At 41.6% G+C, this 17,426-nt stretch overlaps 1 protein-coding gene across 2 annotated transcripts in view; it reads left to right on the top strand.

Annotated features, from left to right (window-relative positions):
* The window catches only part of NPEPPS (aminopeptidase puromycin sensitive), a 36,158-nt gene that overhangs the window by 9,031 nt on the left and 9,701 nt on the right, over positions 1-17,426 (top strand). For both annotated transcript variants that reach the window (XM_035569882.2, XM_035569881.2), the window contains exons 2-12: positions 684-768; positions 7,672-7,749; positions 9,125-9,246; positions 10,156-10,263; positions 11,201-11,401; positions 11,871-11,967; positions 12,073-12,106; positions 13,557-13,671; positions 15,958-16,122; positions 16,516-16,620; positions 16,994-17,054. In XM_035569882.2, the coding sequence (XP_035425775.1) occupies positions 684-768; positions 7,672-7,749; positions 9,125-9,246; positions 10,156-10,263; positions 11,201-11,401; positions 11,871-11,967; positions 12,073-12,106; positions 13,557-13,671; positions 15,958-16,122; positions 16,516-16,620; positions 16,994-17,054 (1,171 nt within the window). The remainder of the gene's footprint in view (positions 1-683; positions 769-7,671; positions 7,750-9,124; positions 9,247-10,155; positions 10,264-11,200; positions 11,402-11,870; positions 11,968-12,072; positions 12,107-13,556; positions 13,672-15,957; positions 16,123-16,515; positions 16,621-16,993; positions 17,055-17,426) is intronic.

The raw sequence follows: 17,426 nt of genomic DNA, 5'->3' as shown, positions 1-17,426 counted from the left end.
TAATTTGAATTCCTCTGTATTCAACCTCTTGCATCCAAACAGAAAGCTGGCACGCTGAGGCAGTTTATTACTACGCTGGGAGCTGGCCACTTGTTAAATAAAGCAAAGAATGTGTAGCCAAGAGCTGGCAGAAGGAAAGCTTTCAGGAAAATGTAAAGACGAATTTCTTGGCAGATGTTTTTAACCTAAAAAGTTCCTATAGTGTCAGCAGCTCAGAACGCTGTACTGTAGGTCGTGTGGCTTCTGGTCTCTGGAAGATGTAGTTTTGTGTTCAAAAGCATTCCACTTGCACTACGGTCTCCTGAAGGTTGTCGCTAAAAGGCAGCCTACAGCTTTCTATCTATTTTTATTGGTCTTGGATTCCCAGGCATGTACAAGGGCCCTATTGTCAGGCTTACATAGTGATTTTTAACAGGCAGTCCATTCCCTTAAATAATTTACGGTATTGATAAGTAGGTCTAGATGGCTGGAACATGATTTGAGTGCGCATGTTCCAGAAAGAATGAGAGCAGTCAGTGGAAAATCCTTTTCTTTTTTGCCAGTCTGGAGCCCTACCTTTTATTTCAAACACTCGGTGATGTAGGGGTTGTAGATTAAATGGAGGCTGGGCATGCCTACCCGAGGGAGCACAGAGGAGGAGGGCACACCATTTCTTCCTGATGATGATACAATTTCTCTTACAGGTGAAGCATGCAACCAACCAAATTGTGATGAACTGTGCTGACATTGACATTATTACAGCTTCCTATGCGCCAGAGGGAGACGAAGGTAGGATTGTTTTTTTTGCCGGTGTTTTTACATGTTAATCCGTTTCATTTTTGATGTGTCGTTGCCAACAGTTAATTTCAATTGCAAAAATATATAGTAGTCGGAGAAGGTAATCTACCTGTAAAGCACAGAATGAGTTATTTAGCCTTTGTTCTTTTCTCATCCCTACCGTTTGCATTATGCTTCAAAAAAAGTTACCTCACACTTCCATGAAGTCTGTTGTACTGTCACCTTTGTGCCTCACAGGCAAAAGGATGACTATTTTGATGTTGCTATTTATTTGTATAGCAGATACTGTGTAAAAACATGATCTGTACCTGTGGACATGGCAACACTGAGAAAATCTGCACCAAGGGCTCAGATAAAAATGTATCAGTAGTGGCTTGCAGTGGGAAATACTCATTATGAAGGGTCTGCAAAAGTACAGAAAACACTTAATTGACATTTAGCAGTATTTCCCTAGTGTATGGCAGCATGGAAAGAGGTGTTTGTGTGTAGGAGACAGTGGCTGGGTACAGTTCAGTGAAAGACTGGAAGTTTCTGGAAAAACAAAAGCAGCAGCACCTATTTGTAACACTTTCGGTAGTTGATGTCATCAGCAATTGCGTTTAGAGGAGGTTTATCAGGCACAAAAGAAGTTTCAGCAATTAAAGCATGAAAAGATTAAGATCTGGAAAATCAGCTCTTCGAAAGCGAGCGACGTGCTGGAGGCGTGCGAAGTCTTCTTGTGGTGCTGTGGAGCCTCTGCTGCTTCGAGCCTGGCAGCTCTGTGGTCCGTGAGGCACAACTGTGTGTTAAATTCTTCAGACAACAAAAGGCTCGCAGTTTCCTTTCCGTGAGGAAAGCGCTGCAGTGGTGTCACGAAGCAGTGTTAAACCATGACTGTGAACTGTAGGCATGGCCGTGGTGACAGGTAGGAGGAAGGTGTTCCTTTGGGTAGGTGAAATGTCTCCAGCACGGTGATCTCAGAGCTGTTTCTCAACACCCAGAGAAGAAGAACCTTATCTCTCCGGATTCAGTAGGGACCGTTTGGTTCTTGTTGCAGTGCTCGCTCACGGCTGTCCTGTGGCTGATGGGTTTTTACCTGGCAAACGAAACCTCTGCAGTGAGTCTTTGCATTTAAATCGCTCTGACTTTCTTTTAACGTAGCATTACAGTAACAGGAGGGCTCCCTAGGTGCAGTTGTGAGCAGCTGAGCCGTGCTCGAGCAGCCGGGGACCCCCGTCCGAAGGAAGCGGCGTTGGGCAGGCGTGTTGGGGAGCAGAGCTGGCAGCAGGAGGAGCCTCGCCGGGAGGTTTGGGCAGCGAAGGAGCAGGGTGCTGGCCATACCCCTGCTGCTCCCAGCTGCTGTCAGGGGTGTGTGGGCACTCCCAGAGCTTTTTCTTCCATGGAGTAATGAGGAGATAACGAGAGAGGTGGTAATAGCTGTGCGTGTCTGCAGTCTGGTCCAGCTGCCACTCTGCCGCAGGCCCAGACCTCCTTTTAATTTTTTATTTTATCCCTGAGAAAATGAAAATAAATGGGAAAAAGTGCCTAGGAATAATCTCTTTCTGCTTGAGTCAAGGAAAGTTAATACACGCACCCTCTCTATTTTATTATCTTTTTGTTTTCAGAGCTGATTTTCCTCTCCTGCAGGGTCTATTTTTATGTTCTTTAACAGCAATACTCTCTCCTTGTAACTTTGAAGTATTAATAGCAGAGCTTAAGGGAGACTTTTTTTTTGCCTTTAAACTGAGTAAACTGGAAATAAATTTCCGTGGCCTCGGTTCCTTCATTCTGATTTTCAGATAGGCTTGAATATGGCGCTGGGCACAGAGGAATACGAGTACAGCACCCTGGCTGTGGTAAAGGCACTCACCTCTCAAACTGCTGTAACGTAAATGGTTGAGGTGTAGTCCTGCATTTTTTCTATAACTACACTCTGGCTTCATGGGGTTAAAACATATCTTTCAATTTGGTAAGCTGCCAACTAGTATAATGGCTTTGGAAGTAAAATTGCATGAAATTGGCAGACTATTTGCTGGCACCTGTTGATACAGATCGAGTCAGTCTTACTAACGCTTCTATTGTGCACAGCTTTTGGATGGTAATTTTATAACTGGTCTCAAAAACAGAATACGAAATGTAGTCCAGTGAAGCAACAGAAATCAGCCAGATCAGCTGGATTTAGTTACTTAGGTGCTTTTTCATGTTGCCTGTGTAGAATATTTGAAAGCGAGTTAATGTTCGTGATGTTTCCTCCTTAAAGGCTCTGGTGGGAAGTTGTTACCCCATTTACTTCTGCACCTCCGTGGGAAAGAGAAGGTAATCGGTCAGCTCTCTTCTTTCAAGTGTGGTTATGTTCTGAAAAGCAGCTGTGTGAAGGAGAGACCTTGTTCACCAGATACCCTTCCTTCATTTGTGGAGCTGATCTGTTGACTCTTGTGCAGAAGAGTTTATTCTTCTGCTAATGATTCTTGGTAGTTTAGAGTGCACTGTGGTTTGTGCAACAGCGCAACTCCTAACTGGAGCTGTGGGCCGTGTTTTCCCTCTCTTCCTATCCATTCTTCTAGAGACGAATACAGCAGAGGGTAGAACTTGGTCTTTGGAATTTTAATGTAGATTTGCCAGGAAATCAGGTTATTTCCCAAAATTCAACAGGAAGCTGAGGAACAATTGCTGAAGCTTTAACGTCAGAGTGAAAATTTTTTGCTACATAATCCACGGTTGAATGTTAGTGAAGAATAAACCAAGAGATTGATCATGCAGTACTTTGGAACAGAAAAACTCCCTGTTTTGTTACAAAATTAAGTGCAGTGATGGTAACTGAAGGATGTGCATTTGCCGTTTGTGCCAGTTATGTTGTAATGGAACAAGGCTACTCAAACAAAAAGATTGAGTTTTTTTCTGCTGAAGTTATGATTGGCTTCTCCCGCTAGTCATAACAAGCAATTATTTTTGTTTTTCAAGAAGCTAGTTTTTAGCATTTGTAGTCAAATGTTTACAGTGCCGTCCTAGTGGCTAGGTACACGCGTGCTGTACTGCTTTAGTCCTCATGGTTGACTTTGTTCAGCTGAGTGAAGAAGTGAAAAGGCATACCCACGCAAGTTGCTTTTAAAGTTAAATTTTAAGGGACTGAGTTTCATCCCTACTGGACGTTATGCAGTTTGAGCTTCCCATGAATCTCCATCAAGGAGCTGTGGAATTGTGGTGGAGTTGTGAGCAGTGTATTACCTTGTCTTTGTTTAGCTTGGATAATCTTTCAGATGCTGGGAGATCTAATGCAGTTTCTTAAATTTAGAGATGCTTAGGGAGTAGTAATTGCCAATTTCGTATCGAAGACTACAAGCAACTGTAACGATGCTTTTTTTAGCAGAAATAATCGAGTGAACTTTGATTTGCACTTCATCTTTTAAAAGGTTTTAAGGCCAGAACCTGTTTTGTTTTTTTTTCCTTCATAGGATTGCAGGGACTTGCCTGGATGCTCGTGCTTAAAGCGGTGTGGTTACACCAGAGCCTCAGCTGATTTTTAAAAATGACAACAGAAGATCACTAGTGCTTATCAGAAGTTAAGCAGTGTGGCCCAAGTGCATCTAAGCAATGCATCCCCGTGGCCTGGGATCACTGCTATTCCACCCCAATGTGAGGTGCTCTAAAACCGTGCTGCTGCAGGAAGGGGCAACGAGGCTTGTCTTTCTGTTGGCATTAACGTTCCTTCTGCAGAACAGCCATGTGGGTGAGGATTCTGCTCTGCCTGAAAACTGCCTCTACAAGGAGGAAGGGAAAAAGGAAAAAGGCAGCCTGGAGACAGATCACCTTCCTGATCGTGGTGGTTGCGTGAGTGCCAGCGTAAGGAACGGGGACATGCAGCTGGGGCCAGGTGGGGAACGTGAGACCGCTGTCCCTGCCTGCAGCAGACTGGGTTTGTTAAGCCAGTTGTGAAACCTTTCTTTGCTGTAGAAAAGCCCGTTTTCATCCTTTCTTCTGGAGAGGAACTTGATGTGACACAGAAATTTTAATAGTAGGTTATTTAAAGAGGTCTGGGCTGCGCTGGCATAGTTTGGGAATATCAGATAGGTGAGAATATTTCTGGCTCCTGTAAAGGATTTTACAACCACTAGTTTGAGACCTGCGAAAAGATGTGACAGCACTTGAGAGTGTTCTCAGGAACGGCATCGGCATAGTTCAGCGCTAATGCAGAAGGATAGCGTATGACATGTCAGCGTGTAGATGCTTTAAGCTAAAGTGTTTAATTTGCAGGTAGAGTAGGCAAAGAGAGCACGCAGCACTGTCACAGCAGCTCAGCTGATGAGTACAAGTTCATTAAGCCACCATACCTTCCATTACCAGTGACGGGGGGGGCTTCTTGGGGGGAAACAAACCTGCCTGTGTAGGGCAACATTTTTTACAGTCAGCTTGATTTATGATATTTATAATTCCATCATTTCCACTTGGCTTTGTCTTCGCTTTGTAATACATGTACATTTGACTTTGGTTAAAACCTTTGGCTAGGATCCACATTTATAAGTATGTAATACAGAAATTGGAATCATTAATTGATGTATCCGTCTAGTTACCATGCAATTTCAGGAAGTACTTTGTAGGACTGTAACTCGTTTAAAATGCTGTTGTAAAATTTGATCCGTAGTGCCCTGAGTTAGGGAGAGCTGCTAGGTCTGCTCTTTATTCATTTTTTCCAAAAGCATCGAGCACCAGCCACTTTTTATTTTCTCATGCAACGTGGTCCAGACTGTGCACTAATGTGCTAGTGATTAACTTGCAACCTTGCAGTGCCAAACTCTCCGGAGTTAGTAGGCTGCCAAAATTGTGTTGTTCTCTTCAGGAGCTTTTGTATTCAACAGTGTTAGGAATTCAGACGGCCTTTTACTGCAGTTACATCTTTGTTATAAGCAGTTCTCTCAAACTACAGCAAGTATCGCTGATGGTTTTCTATGGTTCTTTTGCTGTGGATTAAATTAGCGCTGAATAGTCGGTGTATCTTTGAACCTTTTGTTTATATTCTACAATTTTAGAGCACAGCATCTCCCAGGAAATGGTTGCTTCCAGCCTGTTGGAGCTGTAACTTGTTTAGTTGTCATTTGACCTTCGAGCAGCTGTGATCTAGCACTATGAAATGAGGGGGGGAAGCCCTCTGCAGCTTGCAGTATGTGTTAATGTGGCTTCTCAGGCTGGTGGAGGGAGGGAGCTAAAGGTCTTCGCCTTCATCTTGTGCTCACGTTTACCTGTCGTTCCTATGGCTTTCCAGTGCAGGTGAGAAAGGTCTTAAAGTAGTGGAGCTACAGATTCAGCTCCGCTTATGAGGACTTTGTGTTTGGGAGAGGAGGAGGGAGAAGTTTGATATTCATTGTCAATGTTTGGCGGAAGATCTGCATAATGCGTGTTGTTCCCTACTTCAGTTTCCATGGGTTATAACCATGGTACCGAAATCCTGGTATTGTTTGTCTTTGGTATCAAATTGCTTCTGGTAGAAGTTGTAAAGAGATACAGACGTTTTGGGGTTGCCGTAAGTACTTGGAGGGAAGTGTTTCCACCTTCTTGCACTGAGCTGTCTCAGGATGTACTCAGGCTTGCTGGCATTTTGATGGCTGAGGCACGTATTCAGTGTAAATGATGTGTCCCATCCCACTTAGAGCTGATTTAAATCTTGCAACTTCTCAGTACAGACTATCTAGAGTTCTCAGTCCTGTAAAGATATTTTTCTCTTGAATTTGTGTCTGTACTGTATGTCTTTAGAGCCAGAATTGTTTTATTGCAAGTATTTGTATTAAGCACCCTACAAGGGTGCGTTGCTGTGTCCGAGATTACCCAGCTCGTTAGTCCAAGGCACTGATGTGTGGTAGAAAGCATTGTTCTTCCTACTAAGCTGTTTTGATTCAGGTTTGTGTCCTTAAAGACAGGTAGTCATTGCAGTGGTTAAGTGTTGGTGGTTAAGTATCGGGTGATGAAGATAGCAGGACTTTGCACAGCAAGACCCTCTGCAGCTATTTTAGGTTTCTGGTTGAAGGAGCCTGGTTGTACATCACCTGGGATGCAGTGATGGCACTTGGTGAGTTAGGAAGGTGGGAGCAACACGAGGTATTCTCTCTTGGCTCTGCTATCCCTACGCTGCAGGACAGTTTAATTTCTGTATAATGATTCCCTCCCCCAGCTACCCAGCTTGGCCTCATAGTTCAGATGTTTGCATCTACAAATAGATCCAAATGCTGTGTAAATGCCATACTGCTTAATATTTCAGTTGATTTTGGATGCCCTTGCTGAATGGTATACAAACTCCAAGGTAGGTCCTTGGTTCTGAAGACAATTTTTAAATAAAATCAACATTGAGTTTTTCTTAGTGGTTAAAACCAAACGAAAACACTTTGCTGTGGCTATTGGTGTGCTTTTCAAACTGAGATCCACAAATTACTTAAATCATGAGCATCCTGTTCAGAATAATTAGCAAGAATCCTGCCACAGGGCTGTAGTAGTTGTTTCCAGCTTTCTTGGTGTCGTGCAGGACACTGCTCTTAGCGCCAGCTGACAATTGGGCAGCACAGATTTCAGCACTCACGCGGCAGCAGACGTCCCTCTGCCAGGTAGGAGGCAGCGTTCTGAAGGCAGTATGTGCCTCAGAGGTGGACGGAGCCTGGAGGTGGTGGTTTGAGGCTGTGGCTTCATGCTCTGAAGTAAATGTGCTAAATTTAGTTGTCTGAAGCAAGGTAACATGAGGTACAACTCCAGCAATGGGTGGCTTTTCTTTGGCTGCTTGAAATTATCATTCTGGATTATTCAAAATCTTCTTTGATTTGGCCACTAACTGCAGCATGCTGTTGGGTTCAGCTGATTCAGTTTGTTTTAAGTGCTCAGGAGTTACAAAAACACCACTGGGTCTTATTTCAAACAAAGTCTGTTTCTCTCTTTCAGAGGTACACGCCACAGGGTTCAACTATCAAAATGAGGATGAGAAGGTTACCCTCTCCTTTCCCAGTACCCTTCAGAAAGGTAAGAGGTATTTAGGTGCTCTTGGCTTTTGACCACATATTTAAGGAGTTGCACCCTGAGAAGCTGGAGCCGTAGCTCTGTCTTCCCTTCAGTCACTGGCTGGGAGCACGGTGCTCCCTCGGGACTCTGCCCACTGTAAGTCAGCAGGAGGCTGAAAGAGGGGCACTCTTAAATATTGGTTGTAAAAGTAGATTGAAGTTCATTCTGAAAGGATTTTAAAGTTGGGCTTCCCTTTTCTAGTACAAATAATGTGTTTCAAGTAAGTGTCATAAAAAATTGCTGTTCTTCTGTCTGCCTAGAAAGTGTTTTGCTTATATTTGACTACTCAGTGCATGGATAGCACTAGAATGGGCAGTGCAGGTTAGCTCCTGACATAGGAAATCTTTCCTACAAGGTTCCTTTGATATTAAAATCATTAAGATTAATGGGAAACGGAGGTGATAAAATCACTTTGACCGTGGGTCTCTGGAATTGAAGAGGTTGTTTTGTTAGTGGCAGTGCTTGCTTCTAACACCTGAGGTGACTCTATTTACCTGCTCCTGGGCGTTAAGCTCACGAGCTATTTATGTCACATACTGATGATCTGTTCTCCTCTTACTGAGAAAGAGCTAATCTGAATTACCGCAGTGTGTTCCTAGGCATGAATGCACTAAATCTTTTGGAAGTACTGGTTTTTGCTCTACAGAGTTTGTGGACTGAAACTTAGCTCCTCAGTTTGAATAAAGCAGTTTTAGTTAATCTTTTCAAATACAAATGTAAAGATTCTAGGGTGATAAAATGTTAATGTTTCATTCTGTGTGATATTGGCATGCTGCCTTTCTGGTCAAGATCAGGTTTCCCCTTTTACGCTGAGACATCGAGGGCAGAATAAATCCTGAGACTAATTGACTTAGAAGCTTGAAGGCAGCCAGTGCTCCACTTTGGCCTTCGCAGTAGATTTCAGAGGATGCTATTACCACTTAGTAGCTATCCGGTATTTTTTGCAAACTTTACTCAGAGGTAAGAGTTGCAGGATCAGAGTTTTCAAGTGGCTTAAGGTAGGTGTCTCCTGGTTGCTGTGTTGTATTTAGAGGATGAGAATGAGCACTGCAGGAACCTTACAGGAATTTAACCGTCAAGTGCCAAAACACCATGATAGGGCTGGCTTTGCCTGCATTGTTTGTGATGTTTAGCTCTGCTGGAGCTTATTTTTATGTAACGAGGGTGAAGGGTTTGAGGGAGGCTGGCAAAAAAGTCATGGGTGGAGATGAGTTAAGGAACATCTTACTTCAGAGGGGCAGTGGGCCAGCTGAGCAGCCTGGTCTGCAGGTCCAGACCAAATAAATGCGCTGTTTGGCACGTGCAAATAACAATGTCCCATCTGTTTCTGTTTCAGGGACAGGAACGCTAAAGATAGACTTTGTAGGGGAGCTGAATGATAAAATGAAAGGTTTTTACCGAAGTAAATATACTACCCCTACTGGAGACACACGCTATGCTGCTGTCACTCAGTTTGAGGTACGGGCTATATTTTTGTTTTCAGAGAATGTCATTCTTAATATAGGATTTGTTCTTAAAAGCGGCAAAGGCCTCGTTTCCTAGCTTTAGCTCTACCCTCTGGGCAAACTTCAAAAATCCATTTTTTGCTTCCTGCTTTGAGTGTGGATGGATAACGCTAAAGGTATCCTTTACATTGTGTCTTGAAGGTCAGTACATTCTGGGTCTGGCAACTTCCCCAGCCAGGGATCACGCTGATGTGTGATGTGTTGTATATATAAAATAGATGTTTTTAAACATTGCATCTATTTATTTAGAAGTGGTCAAACACATCTCTATAACTTGCCTTTGTGAAATATATTAATTTTTAATAGAACATCCAGATTTAATCTCAGCATCTTAATGACATCCAAAAATGTGAGCCAGATAATGCCTCAAATGTTATGTAAACCCTGGTCATAATGACAGAATTTTATACCATATTGTAATTTCATCTGCCTGGTTACATAAAAACTCAGAGTACTTACCTAATACAAATGGAACATTTCTTGGGTGCAATATAGTGATAGAATATAAATAGGTGGTCTTGTGTGCACTGTCTGTGAACGCCTGGGTACCTTCTCTGCTTTCACATGACTGAGCTTTGCTCCTGTCATGACTCTGCTAAATTTTACTCAGACTGTAGAATTCCATCAGAGCGCAAAGAGCATTAAAAAATATAAATAATAATAATAAAAAAAAGGAAATAAGCAATCACAGTAGTAACAAAACGCTGTAATGCAGGGGTCAAGGGGTATCAGTGAGGACACTACACCAGTGACTAGCCATCAAACATCCAACTTCTTGCCTGTAAAATATGCTGAATTTTTGTGCGTTCTTACTGCAACAGTATCTCGTGATTTATTTGGTTAATGTTCTTGTTTTCTTCAGGCTACTGATGCTCGCAGAGCTTTCCCTTGCTGGGATGAGCCTGCTATTAAGGCAACATTTGATATTTCATTGGTGGTCCCTAAAGACAGAGTAGCTTTGTCAAATATGGTAAGTTCTTAATGCGCAAGCAAACTGTATTTTAAATAAAGCTATAATAAAGGCAGCTGACTGTTTGAAAGGTAATAATATGTTTTGGGACTTAGGAATATAGTCTATCTTGCTAGCTATTACTAAGCAGCTCTAAATTGAGATAATTCTTAAAAAGATATTGTTATTTCAGATGCTAACACAAAATCGAAACAGACCGTGCAAACCACAGCGGTGTGTGTTTCTTTTTAAAAGTCTTAGCATATGTCAGGCCACGTGCTGCTTGATTAAGAGTGACTGGAAAAAAAAAAAAAGCCTTCGCATGTTTATATAGCTGCTATAACTTGAGATAAATAAGCATGTTTTCTGCCCTAGAGAATTTCTGAGCAGAACTAGGGTAAAATGTGCAAGTAAAAGTACTTCTGTAACAAATACAAGTGGGCATTTTCAGGCTGCTATTTTAAATAGGGTACAAATATTTCTGGAAAAGAGCAAGTGAGTTTTAAAGTAGATTTAAAAATATATATGTATTTAAGTTCTAATAACACTAACCTTCATAGTTACCTGTAAAGTCTAGTTTTGCCCACTGACCATGTGGTTACAGGGGTTTTTTGGTATGTTAGTAAAAGTCTTGTGCCTTATTTGGAATTGGGTAATATCCTCGTTGGAGAACAGCAGCTGATAACTTACATGTTCAGCTGCCTTTCCAGTAATAGAATATAATGTGTCTGTGTGTGTGTATATATATATATATATGTATATATAATAATAAAAGCACACCCCTGTATATGATGGGGCTTTTTGTAGCTAGGCGGGGACCTATGGTATGGTCTGTATTTTATAATCAGAGATCTTTCATGTTAAATGTGTGACTCTTAATGACGCAATAGTTAGTCGAATGTGTTGCATAATGCAGTTTCAGTGCCATGAGACTAACCGATTCTCTTTCGTGTTGAAGAACGTCATTGACCGCAAGCCGTACCCGGATGATGAAAATCTGGTGGAGGTGAAGTTTGCTCGCACCCCTATAATGTCGACATACCTGGTGGCATTTGTGGTGGGCGAATACGACTTCGTAGAGACCAGGTCCCTGGATGGCGTCTTAGTGCGTGTTTACACTCCCGTTGGCAAAGCAGAACAAGGAAAGTTTGCATTAGAGGTAAATGTGCTCAGGGTGATTTCGTTACTGCTGTCGTGACCTCCGACAGGCTGGACGTACCTCTCTCCTCTGCTCGGTCACGTAAATGTGCCCAAAGCTTGTGGGGGTGTTTTTCACTTTAATAGCTCAGGGAGACTGGCCTCGATGTTAAACAAAATTTCACTTGTGGGCAAACTCGTGTCTTTAATGACAAAAGTATGCATTTTACTTGAGTTGTTTTGATTCAATAGTGTAGACTTTCATCCGCAGACAAGGAGAAGTGCTGACGGGTTGGCTGCAGCCTGGGAGGAGAAGGGAAGGGGAGTCTTCCAAACCACCGTGCTCTGGAAGCTGGGAATTCAGCTTCTGGAGGAAAGCTTGTGTCTGCTGTTTTCTTAGGCTACTTTCAGCCGTAAAGAAATTTTCAAGTTACACCAATTGTTCCAAGTTCACATAATATTTACTAAGTTTCCCCTCTTATCTCTTACAGGTTGCTGCTAAAACTCTGCCTTTTTATAAGGACTACTTCAATGTTCCTTACCCTCTTCCTAAAATTGATCTCATAGCTATTGCAGATTTTGCTGCTGGTAAAGTAACTCACTTTATTGATGAACTGTATTTTATTTGAATTATAAACATTTAGGAAGAGGTGTGTATCAATATCAATAAACCTTTGTATTTATTTTATAAAGGTGCCATGGAGAACTGGGGCCTTGTTACTTATAGGTATGCTGTTAAAATACTGTCTTTCCCCCTCTTTGTTCACTAATTCTTGGAAGTAACTGGATTAGTTTTAGGGAGCTGCTATCATCCCAAATAAGACTGAGTAAATACCTCCAGATCTTGCTTCAGTTTGGATAATTTTGACTTCTGCATAAGCGCGCATTATTATACTAATCTTAGGAAGGCAAGACTGAGCTAGCTATATGACTACTGTCCAAGGGTGTGAGGATTTTTAACTGTCTGGCAGCACTGCCTGTTCCACAAGAGAACTTTCTTGGCTGCTTTTTTTCCCCATAAAAGTTATGTACTTACTGACACGGCTGGAAGGGTTTCTTACTTAATGTTGTAGGCAAGTTGGTAAATTTAGCAACCACATTAAAATCATGTAAATCAAAAATACTAACTTGCCTTCCTTTTCAGTTTTTTATGTTCATCTGATCAAGTTTTTGTACCTTTGCTCGATACTCTTACATTATCTGTGCTCATTGCTAGACTGATTTTCCTTCATTTTGTGCAAGATTGGACTTGCAAGCTTTGGACTTAAAACTGAAATCATTTGAATTTCTTATGCTAAACTGTTGATTTGGCCTCAAAAAAATTGTAATGGAAATTTGAACCTAGGTTTAAAATCAACTTCTTGTTGCAGTTTGGATGAAACCTGATACTTTACTCCCTGTGGGGAAAAAAAAATATTTGTCTTGAATGAGCAGAATTTTTGGAAGCCTTTCTTAATTTTGCTGTTAAATTTTCCCCCCCTTGTACTCGGCTTGGCACGCTTGCTTTATCCCTTTGGGGACAGAAGGTCGGCATAATCCGCAGGCACCACCTCTGTTTTGAGGTGCCCGTTTTTCCCCTGTGTCGCAGCGGTCCAGAATCCTTTTTCTGGCTGACCCACCGTGTCCTGACCGTGACGGGGGTGTTGATAGCGCGAGGCCGTGTGCCTGACCTAGGGAGCACGTGCATGTGTGTGCTGTGCGTGGAGAATCCCGTGCACCTGCAGCGGCGTGTGTAACACAGCCGGCCGTGCACTTGGAAGAGCTGGAGTTCCTCTGGGGCTGGGGGAGGCAGAGGAGGTTTGCTGTGCATACAGCTTGCAGTGCAAAGGGAGTTACAGTTAAGGTGAGATTTGCCCTCTCCTCCCCAAATCCCCCCTTCCTAGATTACGTAGGTGAGCTATTGCATAAATAAAGGGTAAACTTTCTTGTTCCTGCTTGGGTTTTTGCATTTGTCTTCTTGCATGCCATGAGGAACTATTGCTCCAAAGCATTCCAATAACCATGGAATTTAACAAAACAATTTTGTGTCTAAACTGAAATAGCTCTTGTTTTTTCCAGTTGTACTGATCACTTTTTAGCTCGCTTAGGTAATTTAACCAACTTGTGATTGTTTTTTTTTTTTTTTTTTCTCTAGGCATGTGCCACTCTGTTCAGTTATCTCTCTCTTTTAAATACAGGGAGACCGCATTGCTCATTGACCCCAAAAATTCCTGTTCTTCATCTCGCCAGTGGGTTGCTCTGGTTGTGGGACATGAACTTGCTCATCAGTGGTTTGGAAACCTTGTGACTATGGTACCTAACAGTTACAAGTTCTTCTAGTTTTCTTTGAAACGTGCTTCATATCATGTGCTATTTAAAGTGTCCCTTAATAATACCTTGGGCATGTTATGTTAATTTTTTTTTTTAATTTATAACTAGTGCTTTATTATCACTCTCTTCTTCACCACTGTGTTCTTTAAAAGTATTTTTAGACTTTCTCTGTGTGAAACATTGTTCAGTTGTTTGAATACTGTTCTAGTTAGAGTTGTGCCGGTGTTCCATGCAAATGATTTTGGCTAGTCAGATTACTCAGAGGCAATAATCCAGTTTTCCTTTCAGGTGGGCATGATTCACTCATCAGGCTTTCATACCAAGGCATATCAGTGCCAGCTCAGCATTGCAAATCACTCTAGTCCACTAGCTGAGAAGGTGCTCAGTAGTAACTTACGTGAATTATTTCAGGTATATGGGAAGCCAGCTGTCTGAATGGTTTGATGTTTAAGTCATTTTAGTGGGAACAGAAGCATTATCTGAGGCAGCAAGACTGAAATCTGTAAATAAACTCCATTTAGTGCTAAAAACTGAAAGCTGTATCTGTCAGAGTTTCTGCTGTTAACAAACAGCGTCAGCTTACTCTGTTAATTAGATCTGACACTCCTTATCCCCAAACCCCACAAACAGATGTTTGAATCCAAATATTTCACAGGTTAGGAAGCTTCTTGTGTTGCTAGAAACCAGCGTGTTTGGCAAAAAAAGAACATCGCCTCTGGAGCCCTAGATCTGCATTGTTCTGGCTTTCAGGCTGCTTAAATGAAGTGTGAGTGGGTGGAAGAAAACCACCAATATAAATATTAACGCTCAGCAGAGGTTCTCAAACTCCTTCACAGTGCTGTGCCTCTTAAATTCTGGTCAGCTGTGTTCTTGTTTGTGATAGCACAGGTAACTTCCATGCGAGAGCAATGCAGAGCAATTTCTCTTCTGTGGTGTAGCTGTGAAAAGTGAAAACAGATTTCAGTGTTACTTCCAAGTTTCTGGAAAGTCAGCTCTTTCTCCTCTTATAACCTGAGGTGCTTGCACCAGCCTCAGCATCACTGGTTTAGTTTGCCAGTACCAGGTCTTACTGGGCAGCACAATGTACCAATTCTTCTGTAGCAAATATAAATGAGATCAGAATACTTTCAGGGGAAGAAGTAGATTCTTGAGCAATTAGGTTGCAAGTGAGATGAGGGAGAAAAATGCGGGTGAAAAGATTTAGATGTCCAAACATTGCTTGAGAATCTGTTTTGCCGTTGTAGTAATCCTTTGGCACCAACCTTTGTATTAGAACCTTGTCCTGGAAATGGATGCAGTCAGAAATGTAAAAGAAAATGAGATAGTCTTCGCTCTTAAAATAAAGCTGGGCTTATCTGCATAGAGTTCCAGTAACAGCTTTCCTTGCTGAAATTCCACTCTCCCTGGGGTAAATGTCTCGTTTGTCATAGAAGCAGTAGTGCTTTGTAGAACAGCTTACTGGGTTGATTCTACGTCCTGTTTAGTTTATTTTCTTAAGGGTCCATATCGTCACAGCCACGCTCTTCTCAATTAAGCGCCACGCTTAGGTTTATACGATGGTAAGTGTGGTTATGAAAAGGGTGTTTTCGTCCTTGCTATCCATAGCTTGTTTCCTTATCTCTTCTGCTTCAGTTACATATCAGAAATGAAGGGAAAAAAAATAAATGTCAATGTAACATTCACGTTTTAAACGAAGCCCATCCTTGGCTGGGTGAAACCACTTTTAGCTATTCAGTAGATTTCAGGTTTCCATAGTCTGGAACACTTCTAGACGCCAGGTTTTCTACTGTATGTAAGTATGTTCATTAGCAACAAATAAAAAAATAGTTTTCTGCAGCTGATCTTATTCATTTTGAAGAAGACACTGTTGTGTTGCCCACAGTTCTGCTGCTTTGTGGAACCGTGGCCTTGCATATCACTGACTCAGCTTCCTAACCTAGATAACATTCGTAGCAGTCATTCATGACAATTCCCTTAGTGGCTCTGCTCTGACCTCTAGTCTAGTCTGGGAATTTCACTTGTACCTGATGCAATTCTCCATGCAGAATTCCTAGAGCTTCAGACAGGGGAAGACTCTGCTAATCACTGTTCTTGGGTTGCAGACTTCTTTATAGGGAGGAATTAGTGTTTACATCTATTACCTTTTTCTGATTTGTGCTACACTAGGCTGTTAACAGCTTACCTTTTCTGCAAACCTCTTGTTGATTAACTGATGTTCCTGGAATTTTGTTGTTAATTTTATTTTATTTTGCCTTCTCATCTTTCCAGGAATGGTGGACCCATCTCTGGCTGAATGAAGGATTTGCCTCCTGGATTGAGTACCTATGTGTAGATCACTGCTTCCCAGAGTACGATATCTGGACTCAATTTGTTTCTGCTGATTACACACGAGCTCAAGAGCTTGATGCCTTAGACAACAGCCATCCTATTGAAGTAAGATTTTTTCTTTGTTCTAGTCATCTCCCTTTTTTCTTGTCAGCTGGATGTGAGTTTTTTTTCCTCTTGAGAAAAGAGAACTGTGCAGTCATTCATAATGCAAAGGAAAATCTGAAGTTGCATTTACGCTTTGTGGCTTTTCCTTTGTTAGAACTAGTATTTCAAAAGTGAAGTTTGAGGGTTTGATGATGGCTTCTTCAGGAGTGTTCCTCCTCTACTGACTTGAAATGGCAAAGTGGGTGCAGAGATTCCACTAAGACAATTTGGGGATGGATATGTGTGTGCTTTCTTCAAAGAGAAAAGTCAGCTCCTTAAGCAATAAAACAAGCAAAATCAAAATCTTGTGGCAATTAAAATTGTTCTCACTGTTAATTACCCTATTTACCGCAGGTTAGTGTTGGCCATCCATCCGAAGTGGATGAAATATTCGATGCTATTTCTTACAGCAAGGGAGCGTCTGTAATCCGAATGCTACATGACTACATTGGTGATGAGGTAAAAAGATTGTTGTCAAAAACCTAAGTGTAGGTTGCCAAATCTTTTTACAGTAAAAAAAAACCTTTCTACTATTAAATTTATGTATTTTATATTTTGAAGGATTTTCTCCAGTGTGGTTTCTGGTCTGTATTTGAACTTAGCTAGGAGAAATAAGATAGTTTTATTTCTGTATTTTCCCCACTGTTTCAATACTAAAAGTTGGCTAACAAAAATGTTTTAAGCTATTCTTTCTAGTAGCATAGTTTAGGTCAGAGTTAGATGTGCATACTGATCCTAGGATTGTTTGGTTGATTCTTGAATATAAATGCAGTGCGGAGGGAGGTAGAGACGACATTCTGGTGCCATTACCTATTCAATTGTGTGTTCCCAGGACTTTCGGAAAGGAATGAATTTATATTTAACAAAGTTCCTGCAGAAGAATGCAGCTACAGGTAACTGATGATTATTATATGCTTAAGAAAACTGATTTCTGGAGACAAATTTTTTATTGCTAAATTGATGGATTCTTACAAAGCTGGTTTTCGAACTGAGATAACTGAAATGCAAGGAAGTATTTGGCTTGTTTTTTATACAGTGTCACCTGCACAGCCAGAATTCAGCATCCTGTAGGGGTTCTGTATCTCAGGAGTGTGTGGATGAGATAATCTGAAGGACCTGCATTTACCATTGACAAGCATATCTGTGTGATAATTTAATTTAGGAGTAGAGTATGGTGGTTTGCCATGTAAGCCTTTTGCAAGCTTCCTTTTGCAGTATTGATTGCGTGTATGATTGAACAGTTCAAAGTCTGGTCTAACATCTCA

This window comes from Cygnus atratus, chromosome 25 (assembly GCF_013377495.2).
Source record: "Cygnus atratus isolate AKBS03 ecotype Queensland, Australia chromosome 25, CAtr_DNAZoo_HiC_assembly, whole genome shotgun sequence".
Lineage (NCBI taxonomy): Eukaryota > Metazoa > Chordata > Aves > Anseriformes > Anatidae > Cygnus > Cygnus atratus.
This window is presented reverse-complemented; position numbering and strand designations above follow the sequence as displayed.